Source organism: Talpa europaea, assembly GCF_964194135.1.
Source record: "Talpa europaea genome assembly, chromosome: 8".
NCBI classification, from domain to species: domain Eukaryota; kingdom Metazoa; phylum Chordata; class Mammalia; order Eulipotyphla; family Talpidae; genus Talpa; species Talpa europaea.
The window spans coordinates 73,616,268-73,633,234 of NC_140075.1; the positions used below are offsets into that span (position 1 = coordinate 73,616,268).

Genomic DNA, 16,967 nt, shown 5'->3' on the forward strand with positions numbered 1-16,967 from the left:
TTTTTTTCATGACATTTTAAAAGGACTTATTCTTAGAAATTAGGAGAGCAAGTTTTTTTTTTGAATGTTGAGTTAAATACCGTTGACCACCATAAACAATTCCAGTATTTGGTATTGAAATATTTCTTGGCTGATACTAGTAGATTTTCTATGTGGACAAGCCCATTATATTTAAGTCATTTAATTTTGTCTCTGAAATTTCAAAATTCTTTTTTTAGATAAAATTCATCCAAATGAATGGTTCTTGGATTTTGTCAAATGCATTTTATTTATCTAGGTTTAGGGTATTTTATTTCCCCAAAGGAGACATCCTATCCATAACATTGTTAAGTTTTCCCCTAGTTATTGGTCTAAATTGTCTACATCTTCTTTAGTTAGAGGACTATTACTTGCAGGATGGCATCAAAATAATTGGAGAAGGACAAGATGGCTAATTCAATATTACAAGATGGTGTTATCTTGTGGTGGGCCTTCTACGTCATTTTAAGGAATTTAACCTTATCCCATTGTCAGTGGTGAGCTGTTGAAAGTTTTTGGAAAGGGAAATCTTTATTTGATAATAAAGGAATGGTGTAAAATAGTAGCAAGGTGTGAGATGATGAGGGTTTGAAGTATTGAGGCAGTGGAAGTGAAAGAAGAAACAGATACAAAAAGTTAGTGCTTTTGAAGAACTGACATGACTTATGCCATATTACAAAAAATACTACTAAACATTTATTTGGTAAAGAGTTAAGTTCGGAATAATATATATGCTGAAAAATAGTAAGATTCTTTATCATAAATTATTAAAATATCCTTGTATTCATCAGAAAATAAGTGACATATCTTCAATATGGGATAAATACTATATGGTGGGCTTTAGGCTCCAAAATACAATATGGTGGGTTTTAGGATGCTTAGTACTTTTGAGAGTTGTTACCAGTCTGCAAACACACTGACTGCATTTCCTCCCCACCCCCCAAATTTCCAGTGCTTGAATCACAAGTTTCTTGAACACTTATTTATCCTCCCTGGATTTATTTTAACTTCTTTAGAGCAGGCAGCCTACTACCTTCTTCAGCCTGTGTTTCCTTAATTGTCTTCTTTGTTTCTAAAAGCTGATTTGCTTTATACTATCAACGAATAAGGAGATTTTCTGGAATTGATAAGTCAATGATAATTTAAAATCTGAAGTCAGAAGTTAATGGAGATAAAACCTGATTCATACGACTGACACAATACTTTTCAAGCACACTAGAGCAGTTTCCCATTTTTTTTTATTGTATCTTCAGTGCCAGAGAAAACCCCAATAACTCTACTCACTGGGGTGCCTCTCCTTCAAAGTGGGTTATTTTGTTTATTTAGGAAACAATCTTGATTTTTAGAACTATGATAGAGCTTAACATTTTGGATATTTGATAAATAATAAAAATAAAACTCATTTGTATTAGTGATACACCTCTCTAATAAGTATAAGAAATGCAGTAAAATTAGAAAATATATAACTAATAAGCATTTAATTTTATATACTTTATAAAGTACATTTGATTTATTTATGAAATGCTCATATCCTCTTTGCTATTAATACCATGACTAAATCACCTGGGAAATAAGCAGGAATAATCACAAATTATTATTCAGATATAGAGTTTGTTGTATAGGTTTGCTGAAGAGGAAAAAATATATGCTTTGCAATACATGTTAAAATTATTTTTTTCTCTTTTTCTAGGACATACCGGGGTAGAGCATATTGTAAACGGCATTTTTATAAACTAGCAGCTCAAGATTTTTCGTTTGCAATTCACTTCGATCCTAATAACTGGTTAGCATTGTATTATAGGGCCTGCTTATTTAGAAAGAGTAACCCTTTTAGAGCACTACAGGATTATAGTGTTTCAGGTACTTTTCCTTCAACTGCACATATGGGGAATTTGATGAGTTTCTTGACCAACTTACTTTCATGGAGTGGAACACTAATGTGGGATAAATATTGTAATGTATATATCATATGACAATTATATCAATATCTTTAGTATATATGCTCATATATGCTTATAAGCAACAATGGTTTAGCTAAGGTATTTCTTTTTTTTTTTTTTTTTTTTTTTTTTTAAATAAATTTTATTGTTATATTCCCCATACAATTGCAGCCCCCCCATTCTGACCCCAATCCCTCCCCTCCCGCCCCCCTAAAAGTGTCTCTGGTTCATAGTTTTTTGTTGATTTTGATTTTCACTATCTTATAGTTATTCATTTTCCTGGTCCCTTATTTAAGTTTTCTAGATTCCTGCTATGAGTGAGACCATCCGGTATTTTTCTTTTTCTTTTTGGCTTATTTCGCTGAGCATGATCCCTTCCAGCGCCATCCATGTTGCTGCAAATTGCATGTGTTTATCTTTTTTGAATGCTGAGTAATATTCCATGGTATATATGTACCACATCTTCTTGATCCAGTCATCTATTTTTGGGCATTTGGGTTGTTTCCAAAGCTTAGCTATTGTAAACAGTGCTGCTATAAACATCGGGGTGCAGGTGTTCTTTGGAATTGATGTTTCTGTGTCCTTTGGGTAAATACCTAGGAGTGGAATTGCTGGATCATATGGAAGCTCTATGTTTAGTAGGTCCAGAAATCTCCACACAGCTTTCCACAGTGGTTGGACCAGTTTGCACTCCCACCAACAGTGCAGAAGAGTTCCTTTTTCTCCACACCCTCGCCAACATTTGTTGTTGCTAGTTTTTTTAATATGTGCCATTCTCACTGGTGTAAGATGGTATCTCATGGTAGTTTTGATTTGCATTTCCCTGATGACAAGTGATGTTGAACATTTTTTCATATGCCTGTTGGCCATTTGCATTTCCTCTTCAGAGAAGTTTCTTTTAAGCTCTTCTGCCCATTTTTTGACTGGATTATTTTCTTTGTTGTTGTTGAGTCTCATCAGCTCTTTGCAGATTTTTGTGATCAGTCCTTTATCATTAGTGTTGGGTGCAAAAATGTTCTCCCAGTTGGTGGGGTTTCTCTTTGTTTTTGTTATTGTCTCTTTTGCTGTGCAAAAGCTCTTTAATTTGATGTAGTCCCAGCTGTTTATCTTTGCCTTCACTATCACTGCTTTGGGTGATGTGTCTGTAAAGATGTCTTTGATGTGCAAATCACGTAGTGTTTCGCCTATATTTCCTTCTATATATTTTATGGTTTCAGGTCTTATGTCTAGTTCTTTAATCCATTTTGAGTTGATTCTTGTGTATGGTGTGAGGTGGTGGTCAAGCTTCATTCTTTTGCATGTAGCGACCCAGTTTTCCCAGCACCATTTATTGAACAAACTTTCTTTGCTCCAATGCATATTCTTTGCTCCTTTGTCAAAGATTAGTTGACCATAAATCTGTGGGTTTATTTCTGGATTTTCTATTCGATTCCATTGGTCTGTATGTCTGTTCTTGTTCCAATACCATGCAGTTTTGATGATTATGGCTTTGTAGTATAGTTTGAAGTCTGGGAGTCTGATGCCTCCATTCCCTTCTTTTTTTTTCAGGAGAGCTTTGGCTATTCGGGGTTTTTTGTGATTCCATATGAATTTCATCAATAATTGTTCTATTTCTTTGAAGAATGACATTGAAATTTTGATTGGAATAGCATTGAATCTGTATATTGCTTTTGGAAGGATGGCCATTTTAATAATGTTTATTCTTCCAATCCATGAGCAGGGGATGTCTCTCCATTTCTTTGTGTCTTCTTCTATTTCTTTTAACAGTGTTTTATAGTTTTCTTTGTATAGGTCCTTTACCTCTTTTGTTAGATTTATTCCCAAATATTTGATTTTTTTTGTTTCAATAACAAAAGGGATGGTCTTTTTGATTTCTTCTTCTTCAGATTTATTGTTTGTGTATAGGAAGGCTACTGACTTTTGCGTGTTGATTTTGTATCCTGCCACTTTACTGAACTGATTGATGAGTTGAATTAGCTTTTCTGTGGAGTTTTTGGGGTTCTCTATATATAATATCATATCGTCTGCAAATAGTGATAGTTTGACTTCTTCTTTTCCTATTTGGATTCCTTGGATGTCTTTCTCTTGTCTTATTGCCCTGGCTAGGACTTCCAGTATTATATTGAAAAGCAATGGTGAGAGTGGACATCCTTGTCTTGTTCCAGATCTTAATGGAATTGCTTTCATTAGCTAAGGTATTTCTAACATTCTCTTTTAGGATATGTGTGTGTATATTTTTACACCTATGTGTAACTATGGCAATGGAAGAATATCATATTAAACATTTTTCTATAACTGAGTTCTGAGGATGCTTCTGGAGATCCAGCTCTATTTCTTAGTCAGCCTTCTAAAATAGCAATAAATTTTTCAGTGGACCCAGCCCACATGGATTAGTCAAATTCAGCTTTTTTAAAGTTTTTTTCTAGATAATTTTTCCCTTGCATCATTGTTAATTTTCAAAAGTAATTTAGTTTTCCCCCTCAAGATATGTTTTAATTTGTATAATGTTTAAAAAAAACAATGAGAAGTTATGTATATATACTAACATAAAACTTAGACATAAGAACCTACATAAGATATCTCATGTATTTTTTTTTCTTTTTAAGTTCTCTTAAATGATGGTTATGAGAATGTTTCTTCTTTTCTACATCGGGGCATATTATATACAGATCTAAAACTTTGGATGCTGGCAATTTGCGACTTTGAAACTGTTATTTCTCTAGAAAGGTATGTTTACCTTTTCAAACTTATTGATTTCACTTTTATATGAATTAAGAAAATCAAAATGAAAGAAAATTCTTTCCCCCATTATTAATTACCTTGTAGAAAATCAAACAGTTGTAACCTCATTCAAGATTAGAATACTACTTCTACAAATAAGATAACTTCTAAAATAAGACCTGTTGTCAACATCGATAAGCTTCAGATACTTTGTAAATTTTAGAGGTTGGCATGTTTTAAGAAGAGTTAAATCCATGGTTAGCAAAATCCCCAAGTTTTTAGGAGCTGCCGAGGGATGCCAGGGTTAGATCTTTATGGGGTTAACTTTATGAAAAACTGTCATCGTATTAAAATGATGCTAAATATTCTGCTTTATATATCATTTTGATATATAACATATAACTCAACAGGAGGAAACTTTCTAAAACTATTTAGAAAGGCAAAAGAATAAAGCCAATGCCATTTGGAACATATGTCCAAGAAAAAGCACAAGTTAAAATTACATACATTATTCAGAAATCCTAGCTGGAAAAAGAATTTAATTACACAGTTCTCCTTTTTTCCAATGAAGTATTCATTAAAATGGATGGTGTCAGAAAGAATGACAAATTGTGTCAATTCCGCACCAAATAGCAGGCTGTTTGCTTAGCTTATCCAAGGTAAACCTTGCCTTAGGAACGTACTAGAGCATCACTCCAATGTGGTTGCAGTGGTTTACTTTGGGAAAATTTTGAGCCAGGAAGGAAAAGAGAAGAGTTTCAGTTGGTATAAATAGGCAAAAAATGGGCAGTAGGAATTTTCATTTCTTTTTGGCAAAGGATAAGTGGTTCTATGAAGCAAGGCTGTAGGATCTGTAGTTTATTTTGAAATAGAGGCATTGACCAAGGTAATTTCTAAGGTAAATCCTGTATTAAAAATTGATTCTCAGAGAAAGACATTTATTTTGCTTTGGCGATACATTAAAAAAAAAGCTTAGTATATATTGATCTATGTATTTCATTAGATTCATAATTGGTGAACATTTGTAATAATTAAAATTCTAACAAGGCTTTACTTTCTCATATTTTTAGAACAATTATTTTGGCATATATCAATATTGGTCTCATAAATATGTTATACCTGGATAACTATGTTGAAGCCATTTTTCAGTTTTCCACAGCTATTAGACTTGATCCTTTATATATGCAGAGCTATATTTGTCGAGCAGAATCTTATTATAAGGTATAAAGGTTTGATAACTTTGATTTTTTAAAAAATTAATTTTTAGATATTTGCTAATTATAATTTAAAATTTATTAACATATTCTTGTAAAGCTTGTTATAGAGGCTAGTGTATTCATAAACATTTAATACTAAAGTATCTTTAGCTAACTGTAGATATCCACTTACTAAATCTCTTTTGATGAAGTATGAATTTTTGCTTTTAATTTTCTTTCTTTAAAATAGTATCTGTTCTGTCCTTATTACAATAGGACATATATAGTTGTTGCATGTTATATGTATGTGAGAATAAGTTTAAAATCATCCACAATTTCATTTTCTAGAGATAACTACTTTAACATTTAGAGTCTTTTGGTTGTGTGTGTGTGTGTTTGTCAATGAGTCAGTAGGTTTGCAGAATAATTTCTATGCATAGAATGGGAGTCTACTAATTCATTAATTCATATTATTCCTTAAATTTTACAAAAATTATTTAAATTAAAATATATAGTATATCCTTAGTGTAACAAATTCCAGCAATGCACTAACAGTAAAAGTAGTCCCTGATTACAATAGCTAAGCTTTGGAAACAACCCAAATGCCCAAAAATAGATGACTGGATCAAGAAGATGTGGTACATATATACCATGGAATATTACTCAGCATTCAAAAAAGATAAACACATGCAATTTGCTGCAACATGGATGGCGCTGGAAGGGATCATGCTCAGCGAAATAAGCCAAAAAGAAAAAGAAAAATACCGGATGGTCTCACTCATAGCAGGAATCTAGAAAACTTAAATAAGGGACCAGGAAAATGAATAACTATAAGAAAGTGAAAATCAAAATCAACAAAAAACTATGAACCAGAGACACTTTTAGGGGGGCGGGGGCGGGAGGGGAGGGATTGGGGTCAGAATGGGGGGCTGCAATTGTATGGGGAATATAACAATAAAATTTATAAAAACAAACAAACAAAAAAAAAAAAAGTAGTCCCTGAGTCTTAGCATATGTTACTTTCCAAACCACAGCTAACTTTGCAAAGATAAACACTATTAACTTGTCTCTGTCTTTCAAAGAGATAGCTCTTTCCACTAATCCACTGCTGACTGGCCTGTCTGAGACACTATCATGTCTCACCATGATTTTTCAGTAGCCTCCTGGTCTTCTTGCTTTTTTGTCCTTTACCCCTTTATGTTGGATTTTCAACACAACAGTCTTAGTAATTCTGTCAAAACATAAGTCAGATTATATTACTTCTTTGCCACAAGTCCTTCAATACCTTCCGTTTACCACAAGAATAAAAACTAAATCTTGCAAAAGCCAAAGGCCTACAGGAGCCTATATGAATCAGTTCCTCATTAATTTTCTGCCTTCATCTCCTGTAAATCCTCTAATCACAAAGGTTTCAATAAGGATAAGATTGGTTAGACTGTGGAAAACAATGAACAAACCTCTCAAATCACAATATTAAAAGGCTTATTTCTTGCCCACACTGCGTGTCCATTGAGGGTTGGCTAGAAATTCTGTTCTTCATCGTCTGCATCTCAGGACCCAGTGTGACTACAGTCCCATTCAAGGTCCTTACCTTCCTGATGATGAGGTCAAAGACTCAGGCAGGTTTATGATTGTTCCCAGGGAATGTTTTCTCTGACCTCTGTTGGTGAAGGTATGGACATACTTGTGGTATGTGGAGGTTTTGTTTATTTCTCTGTTGATGGAGCTGAGGCCTTCTGAGGGAAGTGGCAATGTCCTCTGAGTATACTTAGAAGGCAAAGCACCAATGTAATATCAGAGTATAAGAACATATATTCAAAGGCTTATCATTCTAGAGATTCTAAAAATCTCTACACAGTAATGGTTGAATAAATTGTGTTATATTCACACCACGGAATATTACATAGAATAGTTATATAGAATAATTATACCAGATGACTGGTATAATTGTTGAGTAAGAAAGGCAAGTTTCAGAAGAGCATGAAATGTGTACAATATGATCCCATGTAAATAAAACAATTACAAATCAAACACTATGTATGTACATACCTATGTGTGTATGTATGTAGAAGAACACATATGCTTCTGTGTGGAATCAGGCTCCAGGGTGACTCCAGTACAAGAGTGCCTGGAGAAGTCTACCCCCAGGGCTGCCTGTGAAGATCTGACCAGGGTTTCCTCGATGCATTGATTGTTGGAACAGGTGGAGCAGGGCAGACATAGAACTTGAGAGCTTATTAATGACACCAACCTGAGAAGCAGCAGGCTTGAGAAGCAGAGGCTGGAAGTTCTATAGAAATACTCAACTTTATTTAAGCACTCCTTAAATTCTTTCCTTTTGGTTCCTTCTTTTTCTACCTCAAATTTTATTACTTGGCAGTCACTTACATAACCATAATTTTGAGGGTACATATTCCCACCAACATATGTGCACATGCTTCAATCCTCTTCTACCAGAACTCCTGTTTTGATGTTATTCACGATGTCTCCCAGTTTGGACCATGTTCACGTACACTGCCCACTTGCATGGGCAAATTTTGTACATTTCATTACATCATCATGCTATCATGGTAATAGGCGTGGTTGATTGTCCCAGGTTCATTTTGCTGGGGTCTCTATGTATAGTCCTCCTTTTGTACTAGTCCCAATAATAGTAAGTTTTTAATAATAAGTTTTTGTTCCCCTATTTGTGCAAATCCAGACTATGCTTCTGTGACCATTGTTAAGGAAAGATTAAATGTTTGATTTTTAGTGTATGCAAATGTTAAACAGATATTTTTCATCATTCTTAAAAGCAACTTTTTTTAAATATTTATTTTTTATGCATACAAGAGCTGGGGTACTGGCCAGCAATGGGGGGTGAGAGGATTCATCAGAGACAGTGGAGAACAGAACAGATAGACTGACTGAAACACACTGCTTAGGGGAGCAGCAGGCGAGACAGGAGAGATCTGCTTCACCATATGGGTTGCTCCCTGTCCGGCCCGCGATCGAACTCATACTGCAGAAGCTGTGGATTGCTTCATAGTACGGTGCTTAACCCCTTACGCCACCAGGGAGGCCCTTTTTCATCATTCTTGAATTTTGTTTCATTAGTTCATTTGCCTATCAATTTAAGTGCAAGCTCACTTTTCTTTCCTTATTTTAAAGTGAAATTGACTTTTACTTTTTACTTTACCCTTCTTTACAAGCTAGTTTATTAATATAGGTGAAGTCTGGTGAAAAAGATGTCAGAGTTGAGTTAACAAAAAAGGAAAACAAATGAGAGTATATATTTGTGGGTAAAATTGAAGATAAATGGTTTTAAAAACCACAAAGAATTGGAATCATAGACTTTCAAAAAATCTCCTTTATATATCCCAGTTGCATTGATTATTCTTAGGAAATAACATGTATATTAGGAGATGTTACTGCATAACTTCAGTGTTGAAGGATGGGAGGGGATAAACATCAGAAATAAATCAATTAGGATTCTTATGAATTAAATATCTGTCTATTACTCAACAGTTACATAGGCTAAAACAGGCAGTAAGGGAGTTATCTCGGGCCATCCACCTTCAACCAGATGGAATCCAATTATACATATTAAGGTAAGAGCCTAGAAATAGAATTCTTCTTGGGCTAACTTGGCATCTGAGCTAGTTGTTGGGATCTTTAGTGTACTCTTGCTCATTCCAGCCTCCATTTTTTATGTTTAATTTCCCAACAATGGACTTACTCTTCAACCAGTAAGTCATCAATTTTTGTTAAACTTTAAGGTGATTTTTAACGTAGGATAGCCAGATCTTTCCCTTTACTGTAACCTTGCGTCAAAGCACAACTGTTTAGTATTTGCATTCTTTGAAGCCTCTCTAAGTTACAAGGTTTATAGTTATCACATATCTTATAAAAGTAAGATAACACATTTGAACAGCTGTTTGTGTCCGTAGAGTTACCAAACATAAGTCTCAATAATTCAGCAAAAAAGATACATATTTTTGGAAACTGTATTTCAAATTTAGTAGAGTTCACAATTAAGTGACCTATTGTAAGTTACGAGTTATCACTACCAAAAATGTTATAATCTCTAATATGGGTAATGAACTATAAAGACATAGAAAACTGGACTGGAACAATGCTTGTGATAAAGGCTTTATCTTTTGACTCTTGAACCACATGTCAGTAATTTATGTAAATATTTTCCCCTGTTATGTCCCTGAGCTCTATTTTTGAATAATTTCTTAGTAACAGAGTACAGGATTTCAATTGAAGGTAACTGCAAAAAAATTTCAGTACTTTCAGGTTTACATTTTGTAAATCACATATTGCATTACACATCCATACTAATTTCTCTATTAAAATTACATAAAATGTGTATAATTTTCTCATTAATTTGTCATAATTAATTTTCACATTAATTAATTTTTCATAATTTATCAGAATTAATTTTCACATTAATTTTTCATGATTAATTTTCACATTAATTTATTATACATATGTAAGTACATGTGAATATAGTATAATTGTAAAGTTTTAAGTAATTGGATATAAGAAACTTCATTTTTAACTGCTTAGACTCAATAAGATATTATTTCTTCTAGAGGACAATATCTTCTTATGATGAAAAGGTACGATCTTGCAAAGTTCACTATTTATCAAGTAGCAGCAATGAACAAAGGTAAATGTATTTAATGAGAAATTATAATAGTCTTCATTTAAAAGAAATCTCTTTAGAATTTGTATGCTATTTGTAATAGCTATGTATAGAGAGCATGAGTGTTCACTTGAAAGTCAGTTTGATTTGGTAACACTTCATTTTCACACGTACATAATCAATTAGTAGCATACTTATTAACAATGAATTTTGTGAGAGATTATTATAGAAAATATCAAGCTTATACTTTTATTTATTCATTTTCTGCTTGTAATTAGAATGTCTTTTTGATTATTAATAGTAAATAGACTCTAGTGTCACAATGTTTTAACTCATATTAAATAGGTTATTGAATTGTTTGACTTCCTGGGAATAGGCACATTCTAGTTCCTGGATATTTGACAAAGATACTGATAAACTTTCCTTTTCCTTTAGATTCCATTGGGTTGAGTCCTATACAGGAATCACTCATTTATTCATTTTGTGAAAAACATGACAAAGCCATTCAGATCTTGGAAGGGGTGATTTTACAAAAGCCGGAGATAACCATGTACACTCTTTTAGCAAAAGCCCAAATGAAGGCCAAGAAAAACAAGGTGAAAAGTCTTGAGTAATGTTTGCTAAATCTATTAATGGAATTTTCATATTGTGCTTAGAATGGCAGCTTATATATTCTTTTTACATAACTTAGTCATATCATTTATTTGTTGATTCTTCTGTTAATTAACATTTGGGTGGTTTCTTTTTATTTTTATTTCCTCTTTAAAATAGGGTTTTTATAAGTAGTCTTTTTAATGACTCCTGTAGATATGGGGAGGAGATTTCCAGGATATATTCCTAGGAGCAGAATTGGTGGCATGTGAATGTTTAGCTTCCAAGAAAATGACACATTAAGTTATGCCAATTTTTTCTCCCTCCTGCAGTATATGTGTGATCCTGTTGACCTGCTTTTTCTGTTTTGTCATTGTTGGATAAAAGCTGATGTCCCATTATGTTCTTAATTCATGTTTCTAGTTTGAGCACAGGTTACGCATTTCTGTACATATATATATATTTTTTTTTAAAGATTTATTTATTTATGCTTAACAAGAACTGGGGTACAAAGGTGTGAGGGGTGAGAGAGTGGGAGACACAGTGGGAGACAGAGACAGAGTGGGAGCAGGACAGGCGGAGCTACTGAATTATACCGCTGAGGGGACCATCTGGGTAGACAGGAGAGGTCTGCTATGCCATGTGGTTTGCTCCCAGGATGGCTGGGGATCTAACTCATGCTGCAATGGCTGCTGATAGCTTGATAGTGCTGTATTTAACCCCTGAGCCATATTTACAGAGGGAGGCCCTCTGTATATTTTTGTTTAGCCACTCATGCTTCCTGTTCTATCAATCTCCTGTACACATTTTTTGTTTGCTTGTCTTACTCATCAATTTCAGAAAATTAAAAAACAAATTTCATATATTAATCTCCACCTATCTTCTTGTTATTTGTAGCTGGTCTTGGAATTTACTTTATTATCTTTTAATGAACAGAGGTTCTTAGTTTTACTGAAGTTGAAAATATTTTTTTTGTTATAGATTACATAAAAATTCTTATTTAAGAATTCATTCCCTATTCTGCTTTCAAAGGATGGTTTTAATGTTTGTCTTTGTCTAAACCTTGATTTTGCTTCTCTATATTCCACATCTAAGTGATGCCATCCAGGTGTTTATATTTTTCTTTCTGACTTATTTCACTGAGTATTATCCCTTCCAGCTCCATCAATGTTGATTCAAATGGTGTGTTTATCTTTTGTGATCGCTGATTAGTATCCCATTGTGTATATATACAACACCTTCTCGATTGATAAAAAATTTTATTAAAAAAAAGTCCTTCTGTAAGACAAGGTCATAAAAATATTCTCCCATATATTCCTCTCAAAGTTTAAAAGATTTTTCCCCCCATTTATGGCCTTACTCTATCTTAATTTGATTCTCTGGGGATTTGCAATAAGATAAAACAATGAATATCCAAAGGCTCTAGCATCATCTATTAAAATGTTTTCTTTAACCCAATGATCTGAAGTGTTACATTTATCATATGTGTTTTCATGTACATGTAGATTTGATATTTGGTTTTCTATTCTCTGCTGGTCAGTGTTTTCTCTCCCTGGCCCAATAGTACAGTGTCTTTATACATAGCTGTAGTAATCCTTGTTGTCTAGTAGAACATGTCCCTACTACATTCTTCTCCAGGACTCTTCCATATACAATTGATCAAGTTCCACTGAAAATCCTGTTGGAATTTTACTTGAAATGTATTGAATCCCTAGGTTATTTTAGGCAGAATTGATACTTTTATGATACTGAATTCTTTTTGGGAACTTTCATATTTAAATTGACTCTCCTCTGCCATATTTGTTCTGCTAGAAACCTGGGGGTTACTTTTGATTTTCCTCTTCCACCCAATTTGTGGTGATCTTTTGGTTCTGCTTCCTACATCTCTCTCAACTCTTCTCCCTTTCTCTATTTCCACAGTCACTATCCTAGTCCAGAAAACATTTTTATTTTGTTTGAATTATAGCAAGAGTGTTGCATTTTCCCAAGCCTTTATCCACCAAGCAGCCACAGTACTGTTTTCAGAATGTGAAAATGCCTTACCTGCAAATCCCTCCTGAGCTTCCTAAGGAGATTTTTCAGAGTAGCAAAGGAGTGACAGTTTAGGACATCAGCGAGAGGAGGAAGTGAAGATGCATTTATTTTAACTTAAGTGGGATGGAAGACTCTTTATCGGTTCAAGAAGACATTGGTGGGTCATAGATCCAAAAGAGGAAGGAAATAGTGCAGGTGGGACAGAAGGAGATAGAATTGAGAACACAACTTGCAGAAGAAAAGAAACCACTCAAACACTGGAAGGGAAAATACAAAGATGTAGATACATTGAAAAGTAAACAGGAGGGAAATGGAGTTCATGTGCTGAGACTGAGGAGGGAAGGTTAGATATTGAGTGAGCTATAAACATGTGGAGAATAGCTAAGGGTGGGTACACACTTAGCATACTCAAGTTAAATCTCATTTTTTCTTCAGCAATTTAATATAATTTAGAAAATGGCTAAAGAGTCACAATTATTTGTATAAGCTATACAGATATATACATACACATATATAAATGTACAATGTACATTTATGTAGGTGTACATATGTATATATGTTACATTGATTAGTTAATTATGAAGAGGTATTTCCATTGGAAAATAGATTTTTTTCTCATTAGTGAGTTTCAGCTATCTTGACTAGATAATTTAAATGGGTTATTTTCATGTTAGTTTTCTTTTCTGGTGCCAGTGGAACCCCCTCTAGCTCACAGCAGGACAGTTAAAACCTCATTGGATATTATTACTATAGATCTTTTATACCCTAACAGCTGCCCAATATTCCCTTCAGGAAAATTGCTAAGAAATTGGCCATAAACTTGTCCATAAGTTTAAGTCTGATTCAAGAGTATAAGAGCATAATTTTTATTTTTATTGAAATAACATTGCCTTATAACATATACCTTTCAGGTATTCATTGTTGCGAATCAGCATTGTATATGCTGTTAAGCTCATGATAAAATTTCTAAATTATTCTTCACCATACCACACCATACCATACCATGCCATACCATACCATACCATACCATACCATACCATACCATACCATACCATACCATACCATACCATACCATACCATACCATGCCATACCATGCCATACCTCGCTTTCCTTTTATTCCAATTTACGCACACTTCTTCTCCCTTCCCTTTTGGTCACCACTAATTGGTTTACAGTCCAAAGTTTATTTGTGTTTTAATTAGTTCACCTGTTTGTTTTTTTCTATATTACACATGATTAAAATCACATGTGTTGTCCTTCTCTGTCTACACTTACCAAAATAAGCCAGACGGAAAATAACCTTTAGATGTTTAGAAATTATAGTTCTAGAAGCCCCTGTTCTTAAATTACACCAGCAAGATCTGTGACTTTTCTGAGCCTGGTGAAGTCTTTTTAGTGTTTAAGGCTGTTGTATTAAATCAATATTAGAAAGGAACATTCACTGCCCCTTATACATTTATATTTTTATCATTATAGGAAGCTGTGAAAACATTTAAAAAGGCTTTGGAAGTGTTTTCTCATTCCGATAAAGGGCCAAGTGCTGTAGCAGCTTCAGCAGACTGTCTGTATTACCTGGGTCTTTGTTACCTGGAGGATGGCAACACACAACTGGTATTTTATGTAGTTGGACGTAGGTTATCTGTATTTTAGAAACTGATTGCTTACATTCTATTCTATTTCTGAAAGCAACCTCCCCAGTGAAGGACTAACCCAAAACATCTCATAAAGCTTAGCTTATCACATTCAGTCTGCACCTGCGATACGTCCACATGGCTTTGTTTGATCAGCACATTTCATGTGATGCTTGTCAACAAAGACTAAAGCTTAATTTGTATTTCCCATCAAAACTGTAAATTTTCAGCTGCAAGAACTTATTATTGGAACATAATTTCATTGCATTACTATGAATTTATTTGCTGAATTGCAAATATTTAAATTGTGTATGTCAGTATAAGATAGATTAAATGGGAAATGATAAGGACATTCTCGCTTTGCTTATTGGCAAGTGAAAAATTCAATCAGATTGAAACTGACTATTAAGATGGCCAGATTAATTGAAAGTCTGTTGATTCAATTATTGTCTATACAGTCTTTCACTATTTTCTTTAATTCTTCATTCAAAACTATTAATGATATGAGGAATATGTAAAATAATTGATAATTTCCAATGACTAATATGGGCTGCTCTACAACTTCATCTTTACACACACACACACACACACACACACACACGTCATTCTAGAGGAGGATGGTGTCCAAAATTTGTATCAATTTTAAATAAGAGTTGCACTTGATTAGTTGTTCTATTAAGAAATTCCAATAAGTATATGTTTAATTATAATTTTTTTTCATTTTCAGCCCTTTTCAACAAACAGCAAACTCAGCTTTGTTTTGCAAAGTTGACAAGTTTGGAGTTCCATCATACTGAAATTTCTTTATGGGCCTAAGGGGACTTGTAAATTATAATACTCTGATTTTCTCAGAAATGTTACTTTTGTTTGCTACACATTTTAATATAGTCACTGGCAGAAATGTATTTAACATAGCAAAAAAGTAGGGTGAAAAACCATTCAACAACAATTACATACTGTGATTTATTAACATTTAAAATTAATGTATTCTACTCACTAAACAATTTGCTTTATATTAATATGCTCTTCCAGGCTTTTGATTCATTTACACAAGCTGTGAAAGCAAATCCTGGATTTGCTGAAGGATTTTATCAACGTGGGATTTGTAAAGTAAAACTCCAAAAGGATGGCTCAATCCTGGATTTTAATCATGCACTTGCCATCGATCCAAACCATTACCAGGTATTTTTTTTAAAATAAGGTTTTTGATTGAGTTGGTCTTGGAAGGGCATGAAGAGTTGTATTTCAGTAAGTTCCCCAGTGATGCCACTACCCACATTTTAAGAATCATAATTTTAGACCCAGCTCTCATATCTTGAGCACACATTAAGCCTTAGAATGAAACTATACTCATTGCTAGAGCAGACCAACATTACCAAGTATTTAAATACACAATTTGTGATTTGAAGAGTGTGTTAATTTGTTAAAACTATTGAATCCTGAACATGTCTATTATATTAGCAATTGGTTACTTATACTTACTTTTTATTTGGATTTTATAATCCATATGTCTGTATATTCCCGTGAATCAAAAATATTATTTCTAACAGGGAAATTATATATATTCACACATACGCTTTTTGAATTCTTATAGATAAATATTGCTAATAGTTTAATAATTATTAATTATTAAACTAATAATTATAATTTCATATACTATATCATTATTAATTTTATTATTTACTTCTCATTTTGTTATCACATTGATTTCTGCCTTTTTTTAAAAAAAAATATTTATTTTTATACAAGCACTGGGTACAGTCAGAAGTGCGGGAGGGTGAGTGAATTAACCAGAGCCAGAGCTGGGAACAGAACAGGAAAACTGACGAAATACACTGCTGAGGGTAGCAGCAGGCACAGCAGGAGAGGTCTGCACGCCATGTGGGACCCTCGCCGGTGGCCGGGGATCGAACTGGCGCTGCAGAGGCTGCAGGCAGCTTCACAGCCCAGCGCTCAACCACTGCATCACCAGGGGAGGCCCTGATTTCTGCCTTTTAAGAGAATATAGAGACAACACAAGATTCAATAAGTGAGACTTGATTGTATCCTGATTTAAAAAGCATATGAAGGGCCTCCCCGGTGGCGCAGTGGTTGAGCGCTGGGTTGCGAAGCTGCCCGCGGCCTCTGCGGCGCCGGTTCGATCCCCGGCTGCTCCCCGGCCACCGGAGGAGGGTCCCACATGGTGCGCAGACCTCTCCTGCC

The 16,967-nt window shown here is 34.1% G+C and overlaps 2 protein-coding genes across 2 annotated transcripts in view; both read left to right on the forward strand.

Annotated features, from left to right (window-relative positions):
* Positions 1 to 4,799, forward strand: part of LOC311175384 (uncharacterized protein) — a gene marked incomplete at its 5' end in the record, with an annotated part of 31,600 nt that extends 26,801 nt beyond the window's left edge. The window contains 2 exons of the mRNA XM_084240263.1: positions 1,709 to 1,878; positions 4,565 to 4,799. Of these exons, the coding sequence (XP_084096389.1) occupies positions 1,709 to 1,878; positions 4,565 to 4,728 (334 nt within the window). The 3' untranslated portion in view covers positions 4,729 to 4,799. The remainder of the gene's footprint in view (positions 1 to 1,708; positions 1,879 to 4,564) is intronic.
* Positions 4,800 to 10,471: 5,672 nt separating this feature from the next.
* The window catches only part of LOC311176048 (tetratricopeptide repeat protein 6-like), a gene marked incomplete at its 5' end in the record, with an annotated part of 33,331 nt that continues 26,835 nt past the window's right edge, over positions 10,472 to 16,967 (forward strand). The window contains 3 exons of the mRNA XM_084241359.1: positions 10,472 to 10,532; positions 10,944 to 11,104; positions 14,611 to 14,745. Coding sequence (XP_084097485.1) covers positions 10,472 to 10,532; positions 10,944 to 11,104; positions 14,611 to 14,745 — 357 coding nt within the window. The remainder of the gene's footprint in view (positions 10,533 to 10,943; positions 11,105 to 14,610; positions 14,746 to 16,967) is intronic.